The sequence below is a fragment of the Dipodomys merriami genome, unplaced genomic scaffold (assembly GCF_024711535.1).
Source record: "Dipodomys merriami isolate MVZ:Mamm:240054 unplaced genomic scaffold, mDipMer1.0.p SCAF_32, whole genome shotgun sequence".
In the NCBI taxonomy this organism is placed as follows: domain Eukaryota; kingdom Metazoa; phylum Chordata; class Mammalia; order Rodentia; family Heteromyidae; genus Dipodomys; species Dipodomys merriami.
Window position 1 is genome coordinate 8,687,607 of NW_027204715.1, and position 13,018 is coordinate 8,700,624.

General features: G+C 37.9%; 1 protein-coding gene across 1 annotated transcript in view; it reads right to left on the minus strand.

Moving 5' to 3' along the window:
- Dnah5 (dynein axonemal heavy chain 5) overlaps nucleotides 1-13,018 on the minus strand; it is a 211,410-nt gene that overhangs the window by 96,919 nt on the left and 101,473 nt on the right. Inside the window, exons 41-44 of the mRNA XM_070042196.1 lie at nucleotides 10,321-10,474; nucleotides 6,222-6,368; nucleotides 2,635-2,876; nucleotides 65-241 (exon numbers count right to left, since the gene is read on the minus strand). Coding sequence (XP_069898297.1) covers nucleotides 65-241; nucleotides 2,635-2,876; nucleotides 6,222-6,368; nucleotides 10,321-10,474 — 720 coding nt within the window. The remainder of the gene's footprint in view (nucleotides 1-64; nucleotides 242-2,634; nucleotides 2,877-6,221; nucleotides 6,369-10,320; nucleotides 10,475-13,018) is intronic.

Genomic DNA, 13,018 nt, shown 5'->3' on the forward strand with positions numbered 1-13,018 from the left:
ATCAATATAGTGTAACTCAGAGTGTAACTCAGTGGGAAGGGATTTCTCAGAGCAAAGTGTTGACCTTTGCAGGGATGAGGCCCTGAAGCATGTTGATGCTCTGGGTGACGATGAAGGCCTCCAGAAGCTCCATCTTGTATTCTAGGTTCTGAATACTGAAGTGATACAGGTCCGGGAAAGACTCGGTGTACAGCTGGCGCAGAATTTCAGCCTCTTGAGGAGGACGTTTCTTAAGAAAACCCTATGAGGTCACAGACAAGTGCATTAATTAAACCTATTAACAGGAAAATGACCATTTGAGTAAAAAACGTATTTTTAAAACTATCAGTTGTCATTAAATAATAATAAGAAATGGTGATGCTGCACTTAAGATACAGAAGGCCTGGCTATATAGATGCATTGACATATTATTTCATTTAACTCTTGAAAGCAATTATATGAAATAGAACTATTACTATTATTATTATTATTATTTATTTTTTACAGATGAGGAAACTGAGGTCCAAATAGGTTCAGTAACCCATCAGCATCCCACCACTGCTGAAGGTAAACAGGCCAGAAAACAAACCCAAGGATTCTGACCTCCACATCTCTAAGTACAGTTGGCTACGCAACACATAGACTGAGGTTATGAAGCCAAATGCTGAACAAGTCTACAACTCTTCATTAAAACATACTAGAAGAAAAGGAGTAGACAACCAGATAGCAGTAACTGAAGGAGATGAAAGCCACACCCAACTCCTTTAAATGGGATACAAAAAACGACCACAATCCGGAGTTTCTTTTCATTTTTCTAATTTAATCAACAGACATCATAGAAAAAAAATCAGAGTACTCAGGAAAATAAAGAATTTGGTCATTTGGGAAACACTTTGTTAAGGAAGTACATGGCAAAAAAAAAAAGAAAATACTTGGACTTCATAACAAAATGTTATTTAACATATCCATTTCCTAAAGTGAGGCAAATTCTCTTGGCAAGAGATTAACTCATCCCTCCACTCAATAGGGATCCTCAAATGTTAACTCTGAATTATTATTTAATTCACGAATTTGCCCTATTCTACTTCAACAAAATATACTAATAGCTTAGAGTGAACAGGACTGAAAAAAGGGACATTCACCTGCCTTCTTGGCCTCCTACAGCCAACGGAATACCACTCTCATCTCCCACCTCTATCTCAACGAGTCTGCCTTTCTAATAACTCTCTCAGAGCTGCCTTGCCCTGTCTACCATTTCCAATCTGTCTCTTGGTGAGCTTTGCTTCTGTCTATTCATGTCCAAAGGAAACTGCATTATTTAAAGGCAGATAAACTTTTATCAGATATACATTGCACTTATATAAAAGGTCCCATTCAGCTTCAATCCAGACAGAAGGTAATCAAAGTTTACATAATAAAGAAAAAACTCTTATGTATTCCCTACTAATGTAAAACTATTTCGCACAAATCTTTGTGAAACTGAAATCCTTTGGAAGACTCACGTAAATCCATTCCACCTGGAGTTTATTGTATCTATAATTACCAAGCACAGCTGTATGAAAAGTCTGTTGTGGTGTATCTCCATGAGAGGACTCCTGGGTCTTCCCAGAAATTCTAGTTTAAGAGAATCAGGATGTGACCAAATCATCTATATTTCTAAAGACTGTGGTTGATGATTACTTCAGAAAGCTAGGGTCTTTATTTTCTTTAGTGGAGGGATAATTTAGTTTTGAAATATTAAATCTTTAGAAAAGTTTGTAGTGATAGATTGAATTATGTCAGTATCATTTTCCTATAGGATTGATCCTCCCCTAAACTACTTCTTATGTTTCCCAACCTAGACCTTTTTGCAACTCATAGTTGTATGACTTCTGGCGAGGCATTAATAAAAGTTAGGATATATCCACAATGAAATAAGAGAATAAAATGTGATGGAAAAATAAAATGAACATCTACCTTAATTAAACTGGGAAACTTGCAAGCAAAATATTTTCAAAATATGAATGTATAAAAAGATAATAAATCTAATCAACTATGACCAAAAATCCTGTTACATTATAGTATTGATTTAGTAAAAATATGTTAGCATACAAGGCATTCCTTTTTAATCTAAAATGCTTTAATATATTGGTAGTAATAATACATACTTGATCATGAATTGGAGATATTGTCTCAAATATTATATCCAAGTGCAAATTTAAAGCTAATATTATGACTACTGAAGCTCATAAAAGTTCCTTATATACAATTTTAACAAATCAACTTCATGTTATTATCTTAGGATGGCTAGTCCCAAACTTTATGTGAACAAATACCTTTTAAAACTACCATGAATCCCCAAAGTGATCAAATTCAATTTTACTTATTCAGTCCTCAGACATACTTTGGCAGGATTATTGAGTCTCACGTGGGCCAGGCAGTTACTGGAAATTACAGTGTTAACATGATCAGAAGAGGAACAGAGAGCTGCAAGGTGCAATCCAAGTCTGAATGTCCCATTGCATCCAAGGGTCTTCCATAAAGATTAGCAAAAAAAAAAAAGCCATTGCACTGCCTGACACAGATAACTCTGGGGCACACACTCAAAGACTGTGAAAAGATATGCTTTGTTTTTTTTTTCTTTTCATAATCACACAAGAAAAGGGTTCTGTCTACCTCAAGAATGGGACTCCAGTCAAGGACAGAAGAGCTCATGAAAACCATTCCATTTCTGGAGACGGTAGCAGGAGAAGCATTGTCAATGTTGTGAGGTTCAAAAACGATCTTGCAGTTTGGGGCCATGGGAATCCGATCCCCATTGGCAAGGGTTAGCGTTTTATTATCATCCAAAACAGAATTCAGATTCTCAATCCAGATGGCATCCACTGGACCATCGAGAACTATCCAGATATGCTCCCCTGAGACACCAAAGGGGGAAACAAACATAAACAGTTATGCATATGGGCATAGCTATTGGGTTTGAAGAAGTGCTAGAACTGAATGTAGTTTTTACTGGCTTTCAGGAAAAGGTTGATCTAAATAATTGCTTCCACATATGGGACTTCTGAAGGTCTTCATATAGAACTTGTATAAGAGCCACAGTCAACTCAAAAAAGTCATTTGTTCACTGGACAAACATTCATTCAGCAGCTTCTGTATGTCTGTATTGTTCTAGAATCTGGAACTACTATAGTAAACAAAGTAATCCTCTGCCTTTAGAGAACCTGTGCTGTAAGAGATAAAGAGCAAAACAAATAGGCAGAGAGACAGATGACACAGATCAAGTAGGTTGCAGGTATCAAGCATTATTGGAAGAGGATCCGTAAAAAATTTCACACAGAGAACAAAGTGATGGAAAGATACAGAAGTAGGATGTTCCAGCCTGGAAATAAAGAGTGCAAAGACCCAGAGACAAAAACAAGCTTGGAGTCATGCAATGTATTGAAATGTTTTGCCCTTTGGAGTTTATATGTGGAAATTCTAATTCCAAGGTGATGGAATCAGGATTTTGGGAGATAAGTGGTAGAGGAGCCTTCAAGAATAAGAACAGTGCTCTTTCATCGGAATGACTAAGAAGAATGTAGGTAAAGTTCTCAGGATTTGAGGACGAAGCAAGGATCTGTAAGACTAAGGCTGGTAATTTTTAATGGGCTTTGAAGTTCTCTGACAAAATGGTAAGACTTCTTGTTGAAAAGGCCAGTGATCCAGGACCCTTTTGTTCCATATGAGTTAGGGTCTAGCAGTAATTAAAAGAGGCACACGCACTAGATGCTGGTGGTTCACACCTGTAATCCTAGCTACTCAGGAACTGAGATCTAAGTATCAAAGTTTGAAGCCCTGAAGAAAATTTCTGAAGACTTTTATCTCCAGTGAGCCACCATAAGGTCCAGAAGTGGAATTGTGGCTCAACAACTCAGGGACAGCAGTCAGAGGGTCTGAATTCAAGCCCCAGGAAAGGCACACACCAAAATAAATAAATAAATAAACAAATAAAATGAGGCACATGCATTCTGAACTATAGGTTCAAGTTAGACTTAATGACATCCTAAACTGATCCAGAAAGTATATGTGTGTGTATATATGTGTGTGTGTGTGTGTGTGTGTGTGTGTGTGTGTTTGCACTATATAATATTGTATAAAACATATTTACATTTAATGCATATATACATATATAATATTATACATGTACTTGTATGCATATTCTATTCCAACTTTAGAAAACAAAAAAATTAAAAATTAAAAAGAGAACATTTAAAAAGAAAAAGAACAGTTCTCTTTTACAAGAAAGAGATTCCTTACCCCTCATCTATGTGAGGATATGAAGCTAGTAGTCTGCCTACCAGGAAGAAGGCTCTTCTCAGAACACAGCCTTTCTGGCACCCTACTATCAGATGTGTAGCCTTCAGAACTGGGAGAAATAAGTGTCTATTGTCTATAGTCTCTCTGCTCTATGGTATAACACGATTGTGCTGTAACAGCCCAAAGGAACTAAGGCAAGTGACTATGTTCCAGGAACAGAAGTTGAATCTAACTAGCAATATGAGGGCAGGTGAGGTGCATGTATGTAGGTTTGTAATGCACAAGGTGGATGGGCCAAGGGAGACAGAGCTGTGGAATCAATTCTGCTTGCACTTGATAATGTCTCAGAAGTCCCAGGAGGGTTGTTGGGTTGGGGGTTCCAGGAAGAGATCAGGGCTGGAGATTAAACTATGGAAGGCTGCAGTTTAGATAAAACATCTAAAGCTATGAGACTCAGTCAATTTCTTCTAAATAAAATGCATAAATACAGGAGGCCCAAGGCAATGAAACATCCAAATTTCTCATAAATTCTTTGTGGTTGACTTCTCTCTCATCCAGATCTCTCAATACATGGAGGTCGGAGAGGAACAAGCAAGATAAAGAATCTCTAGAGCCAAGTGAGGAAGGTTCTGGAAAGGGAGTGATCAACTCTGACAGAGGTACTGAGAGCAAGACTAGCCAAGAATTGGCAGTCTGTGTTTGACAAACCAGAAATCTAGAAAGTCCGTCGTAGTATGATTTCAGGAGACAAGGGACAAAACCTGAGAGGAGTTACTTAAGCACATAAATGAAGGTAGAGAAAATGGCAAACACAGCAGAATGCACAAGGCTATGACAGTAGATGTAGGAATTTGACTTCATAATAATCTTTTTCTTCCTAACTACCAGCTTCTTCTCTCATCCACCAGCACCACACCCAATTTTTCTTTGCTATGAAACTACGGTAAATATTCTATTTCCAGTACAATGCTTTGAGAATCCTAACCAAGCTCACTCAACCAGAAATGGAAGTGAAATGATGATCCAACCACAAGTCCCTTTGAAAGAAAAAGCATCTGCCACCTTTTTAGGGAAAAAGGGAAAAAAAAATCCATTTGGATTTCCATTCACTGGATTTCTGGATCAAATCAGGAACAAAATTTGATTTCTTTCTAGTAAAACAACTGCTTAGGAGACAACTTCAAAAATGAGGCATTTTTCTTTCACGTTGACAATTGATGTTCAGTCAATCCACTTCCTTCCTTAAATGAGAACCTCACGGATGCTATTTTAACCAGTTACCAGCAGGACGTGGCTACCCACCCACAGGTGAGTCCAGGAAGTGTGCGAGGCCTCTCCTTCCCTTGCCACTGTGCTCACCTTGGCTTTGCTCTGCTCACTCAGAGTGAGAAAACACAATGAGAGGAGAGCTGATGGCACCCCTTCCATGTGAGCTGTTTGAGAACATATCAGTGAGAGACAACGCCAACTAACACACTAGATCTTAATATGTTTGCTTAAAGAACCTGATACATGTCCATCCATACAGAATAATTTGCTGGTTCATTGTAGATTTCAGTTTTGATAAATGAAACTTTTTACTCAAAGATCTTTTTCTCCTGAAATCTTATATGGAAATTGTTTAAAAAAATAGGCTACACTTAAATAAAATTTAGCACTTGAAAAATATTCAGTGAAAATACTTGTGATAAAAATTCAATGCTATCAATTTTCCTTAAGAAAATTTTCCACCTATTTTCTTATATCAAAATATATTTTTAAAAGAATACTTTTAAAAGGAGCCTTAAAGACACTAATCAATAATGTCATTATTTCAACATTTACCAGTATCACAGTGATATACTTTGTCTTGGCAACCATATGATATGAAGAAGACTATTGCTTTGCGAATTCTCTCCAGCCACCCAATATGTTATTTAGAAGCTCGTGTTAAAAATGAATGATACTTGTAGTTCATATTCTACCTTTTTTGGCTTTCAATGTTTTCCTCCAAAGGGTAGAAAATATTCCATCAGTCCAATCACTTGTGGCCACATCCAGCCGACCAAACATCTGTGGAGCAGTAATGGCTTTGGGGTTCATCCTCATCTCCCGGTGTGGTTTTCCACAATCTGTACCAGATAAATCCACATTTAAAGATCTCAGATGCAGAATAAACCAATACAAAGGAACATTTGTGGTGTGCTGTCAACAAATGATCAAAATATAAAACATGCAACGTTATACTGGAAATATATGTCATATTACATTCCAAGTTATCCTAATTAGACTCATTATACTTTATTGACTATAGCACTTCTCTGTCTTCTATAAAAGAAGAATGCATGTGATTATAAGATTTTTGAAAAAGATGCCATGCTGAAATTGTGAAGATACTGTCAAAGTCTGGGCCTTCTTTAGATGTTACAGCCCAAAGAATCTTTGATTTCTGATACCAGATTAAATCTTGTTCCTAAAATATCAGCTAGACAATGACTCATCCTGTAAAATATCAGCTAGACAATGACTCATCCTGTCCACTGTCGGCTTTGAGCAACTCAGACCTTCTTTTGCTTATCTTGAAAAAGGTAAACTAAATGCACTTGGTGCAGGTCAAGCACTTTATTTTGTAGCCACCCTCAAGAAATGAATTTGATACCACGATTAAATGATCTGAGATCCTGCATGTACCTGCCCTACAGGTAATGAGCAGAAGAGTGACAAATAATATTTTAAAATACAAACTCAGAAAACAGATACTGAAATACATAGTTGTATAAAAGATCAACAAACACAAGCACACATGAACATACACATTAGAAAGATGTTACGTTAAAACCCTCTGTGATTATTATTTTTCTATGCCATCTTCACTGACCACATGGTTTCCACATTAAGCACTGTTTCATGAGTATTTCTGTAAAAGTGTTTCTGGATTAGATCAGTACTTTAACCTCTGAACTCAGTAAAGCAAGTATCACAGATGGTTAATATCCAATCTGTTGACAACACCAATAAAACAAAGGCACAGAAGGGAGGGAGTCACCCGAAGGGTCTATTGGATCTGAGAGATGTCATAACATTTTTCCCAGCCTTTAAGATGTATACCACCAGCTCGAGGGGTTCTCTGGACTTCATTTACATAACTACAATTCTTTGATCTCCAGCATACAGATGGCAGGGAGCCCTGGACTTTGTGACTTTCATTTTCATGTGGGCCAATTTATTCATTAGAAATCTGTAGTGGGGTGTGTGTGTGTGTGTGTGTGTGTGTGTGTGTGTGTATGTGTGTGTGTGTGCGTGTGTGTGTGTGCGTGTGTGTGTGCGTGTGTGTGTGCATGTGCATGTGCGTGTGTGTGTGTGCGTGTGTGTGTGTGTGCGTGCGTGTGTGTGTGTGTGTGTGTGTGTGTGTGTGTGTGTGTGTGTGTGTGTGTCCCACGGAATGTGATTCTCTGGAAAAGCCTAACTGAAACAGCATTTAGAAAACTGAACTATATGTCCAAATTTCAGAAACCACAAAAGCAATCAAGATAATTATTTGCTTTATTTTACAGTGCTGAAGTGCAACTTAGCCACAGTTAAGCTTTTGCAAGCAAGCCATGACACTCTAGTGACACTATTTTTTTTCAGTTGGCTCACACTTTGCAAAAGGTCAGCAAAATCTTAAAATGTGTGACAGTTTCATAGGTGACAACTGAACTTGATATGTTACACACACAAGAGAAACTATCAAAACTTATTTCATTGTGATGGTAGCTAGATTTCCATCATGCTCATTTAATATAGCATAACACCTTTTTATAAATTTTTTATAAGCACACTCAGGGGGAAAAGTGCTTAACTTTCACAATGTTGGTTAAACTAAGCACTTCTTCACTCTCTCCAAAAGTATTTCTTGGCTCAGTCCTGATCACGTCACCTTCATGAACCCTACTGTAGCAGAGGAACCTTTTCTTTGCTTCTGAGGACCTGAGATTGCACCTTCTGCCCCTACTCTAGGCTCTCCTGGGTACTAGCTGGTCTTCTAAACACAGGCATGACCATGTCACTCCCCAGCTCAAGCATCCCATGATCTATAGAATAAAAGCCAAGTTCTTTTTTAAAGTATTTTATTGCTATTGTAGAGTTGATATACAGTTTTTCCCTCCTGCTCCTACCCACAAGATATACAGTTCATTTCCCACAGTGTCTAGTGAGTACCACGGCTATATTTGTTCACCCTTTGTCCCACCTTTTCTGTGCTCCCCTTACCATCCCAAAGACACACAAACTCACAAAGAAGACAAAAGGAAAAGAAAATAAAAACAGCAACAACAGCAACTAAAAGAAACCTCTTGTTTCCTTTTTTGGAGTTAATTTCATAGAATATTATTTTATATGACCATATACACATAGCCATTGAGTCTTTGTGATCCACTCCAAGCATATTCTCCTTTGGCCTCAATATGTGAATATCTAAAGACCTATATAACTTATCATGTCTCAGTGTGTATTTATATTTTAATCATTCAGTGTAGTTACTTTATAGGCATGTATATTTTTATAGGCTTATTCTAGCTACCACAAATGAGGGAAATCATGCAACCTATCTTTCTTTGGGTCAGGCTTACTTCACTTCATATAGTTTTTTCTGTCTTCCCACTTCTTTACAGATGGTACAATATCATTGTTTCTGATGGAAGAGTAGAATTCCATTGTGTATATAGCCCACCTTTTCTTGATCTGGTCATTCACTGAGAGGCCTCTGGGTTGATTCCATATCTTGGCTAAGGTAAACAATGCTGCAGTGAACATGGTTGTGCTGGTAGCTTTAGTTTGGCCTTGTCTGTGGTCTATTGGATAAATGTCCTATCTTAAAAATAACTAGTGCAAAAATTGCTGGAGACCTGGTATAGCTGTAGAACATCGGTCTAGCAAGCACAAGGCTGTGAGTTCAAACCCCCTGACCACTAGAAAATATCTAGAAAATGTTTATCCTAGTTTGATAGAAAAAAAACATAAAATCACTTCAAAGTATATCGAAATCTTAATAACTTACACGTAAACTATGTTACAAATTCTGCAAGTATGAATTCTTGGTTTGAATGTAGGTGCAAATAAAGAGCAGAGTCCATCTCCATCTGAGACCATTCTGATAGAGTCCTATTATACAGAATTCACATTGTCCCAATAACTGAAGGAATCGAGATGAAACCCACTTGCACACATCCCTACAACAAAACTGGCCATCTTATATAACCTTCAACAGTGCACCAACCACAAGGCACCAGATATTGGTTGGAAAACCCAGCCAGCATCTCTTCCCTAGGGAGAGGTTTATTTTATTCCAACATTCCAAACTCCTGTGAAGTTCTGAACTCTGCTCTACCATGGCTACATGATGACCATGTATTTAGGAAAAGTCACCAATGGTCAACGTGGATTAGAGAATACAGAGATAGCACAAACATGGCAATTATCCTGAGTTGACTTGGGCAATCAACTTAGATATAAAGCTTATCAGTGTCTGGAAATAAAATTCATTTATTTAACATCATCAGAAAAATATCTAACTCTACTTTGAGGATTAATTTATGATTCAGCTGATTTTTCACAAAGTTTAAGACATGGAATTTAAATTGTTTTCAACATTAGGAGGTAGTATTTTATTTTGTATTAATGAGGAACTGGTAAATTGGGGAAAATCTGGGTTTTTGTTAAGGAGCCCTTAACTCTGAGTGCCATCACTTGCCATCTGTGTGACTGTGGGCATTTTTTTTTTATTTGTACCAAACAGGGAAAGCAATAGTCATCTCTCAGGATGAACACAAAAATTAAATGACATAACACGTGAAACCTACAGCACAGTAATTGTAATCTTTTTCCCTCTGGCCCATTATTTTATATGCCATCCCTTAAATGTATTTAAACAATCAGTGAAGCAACATTTCTTCCTACAAAAATGTAGTCATAAATTTTGTTTCCCTTTGTGCCCCTCCTGGGCACTCATATGGGTAATAACCATTTTGGTGTGTCCCCAGGGCAATGAATGTGTCTGTCCCATACCTATGATGGCTGTCCATCCTTGTCACAGCTGTCCCATACCTGTCATTGCCTTCATCAAGGTGTGGATACAAGTGGTCTTCCCTGCTCCACTAGGCCCCAGCGCCATCATCCCATGCCTCACCCTCTGAGTTTCAAACAGCTGGATGACCTTCAGTTTCCAGGGAGGGTGGTTAATCAAGCCAGCTTCTTCAACCTGAAACATAACAAAATACCCACACTGGAAGACATCCACAAGGATTGAGAGTTACCAATGTGCTTAGAAATGCACAGACATAGGGTGGGGGAAAGCAGCAAGGAAAGAAGAATGTTAAATGGGTTTAGAGTTCCAATGTGGTAGCTAGCAAGATCAATAGAAAGCCCACGGATTGGGAGAAGATCTTCACTAGCCATACAACAGACAAAGGTCTCATATCTAAAATATACTTGGAACTCAAAAAATTAAATCCCCCAACAACAAATACTCAAAGAAACAACTGCCCAATACATAAGTGGGCTAAAGACTTAAAGAGAAACTTCTCTGAAGAGGAAAGAAGGATGGCCAATAGACACATGAAGAAATGCTCAACCTCCCTAGACATAAAAGAAATGCAAATCAAAACAACATTAACATACCACCTCACCCCAGTTAGAATGGCAAAAATCAAGAACTCTAATAACAACAGATGCTGGAGGGAATGTGGACAGAAGGGAACTTTACTGCATTGTTGGTGGGAGTGTAAACTTGTTCAACCACTTTGGAAAGTAATATGGAGGTTCCTCAAAAGACTCCACATAGAGCTCCCCTATGACCCAGCAATCCCACTTTTGGGCATTTACCTAAATGTTTACAAACAAGACCACACTAAAGCTATCAGTACAACTATGTTTATTGCAGCATTATTTACTATAGCTAAGATATGGAACCAACCCAGATGCCCCTCAGTAGATGAATGGATCAAGAAAATGTGGTATATATACACAGCGGGATTCTATGCCTCCATCAGAAAGAATGACATTGCCCCATTTGTTAGGAAATAGAAAGGCTTGGAAAAAATTATATTAAGTGAAGTAAGCCAAGCCCAAAGAAACATAGGATCCATGGTTTCCCTTATTTGCAATATCTAGTATATGTCTGAGTCAAGCAGAAAAGGACAGATAAGGTGATGTTAGGGAAATGAACCCTGAGAAATGTTTTTTTTTCTTTCATGCGATTATTTCTAATGCATTTATAAGATTATTTCTTTATTACTTTGTATGTCCCTCCCCCACAGTATAACCCCTGCTTTCACTGTATTCGATGTCGGTATAATTTGTGGAGGGGAAGAGTAAAAACAAGTCTTTTAAATAAGGATACAGGTGGACCTGTTGCAACAAATATGTGGAAAACGAACTTTACAACATTGGTGGGGGGGGCGGGGAGGATTGGGTGGGGGGTGTGGGGGGGAAGGATGGGAAAGGATGGGAAGGGGAAACAAAGGAGGAGGCTTCAATGCTTGATAAGAAATGTACTCATTATCTTGCCCATGTAATTGTAACACCTCTGTACAGTATTTTCACAATAAAAAAATAAATAAAAATTTAAAAAAAAGAATTCCAGTGTGGCCAAATAAAAGCATTCAGAGGAGAGATGGCAGGGATGGATCACAATGTCACTGGATCTACAGCCACCAGGCTGAAAGCTGCAAAGTGAGTCTAATAAAAAAAAAGGTATGGCATCCATTCTACCAAAATAAAGATCTGCAAGACGAAAAATTGCAATAGACACAAAAGCTCAGCATCCTCAAAGTATTATCTCAAGCTAGTAAGGAATGTCTGCATTTCTCTTTGGGAATTGAATACATACATATTCATATTTTATTGAATGTGCATATGAGGAGCAACTTAAAAATAGTCAAATAACAAAAATGCATTTTGACTATTTTATTAAAATGTAATCTTGTAAATAGAAAACTGCATAGCATCTTGGGTCAGTTGAAATTTGAAAAAAATTTCAATCAGTCTTTATAGTTTCAATATTGACTATATTTGTGTAAATTTTTTTTTCTTTTCTTTTTTTTGTCAGTTGTGGGGCTTGAACTCAGGGACTGGGTGCCATTCCTGAGCTTCTTCACGCAAGGCAAGCACTCCACCATCTAAAGCCACAGTGCCACTCCCATTTTCTGGTGGCTTATTGGAGATAAGAGTCTCATGGACTTTTCTGCCTGGACTGGCTTCAAACTACAATCCTCAGATCTTAGCCCCTTCACTAGCTAGGATTACAGGCATGAGTCACCAGCACCCAGCATCTTTGTAGATTTAACCAATCAAATAACAGAGTGTGGAAGTTATATCACGTTGAACACTATTCTAATTAATGTTCAAAATGAAATGATAGACAGGATAAGGGAGAACGATAGAAGGGGTGATCAACATGCACTGGACACTTACATGGAAATGTTCAATTGTAATCCCTTGTACAACCTTTGAAAGTTCAGCAAATGAAAACAATTTTTTTAATTTTTAAGAATAAAATGATGAGCTGGGAATGTGGCTCAGTGGTAAAGTACTTGCCTAGCATGCATGAAGCTCTGGGTTTGATTCCTCAGTACCACATAAACAAAAAGGACAGAAGTGGTGCTGTGGCTCAAGTGGTAGAAGGCTAGCCTTGAGCACAGAGAGGCTCAGGGACAGATCCTGACTTCAAGCCCCAGGACTGGCCAAAAAGAAAGAAAGAAAAGAAAAGAAAAATAATAAAATGAGGAACCAAGCACCCACTATA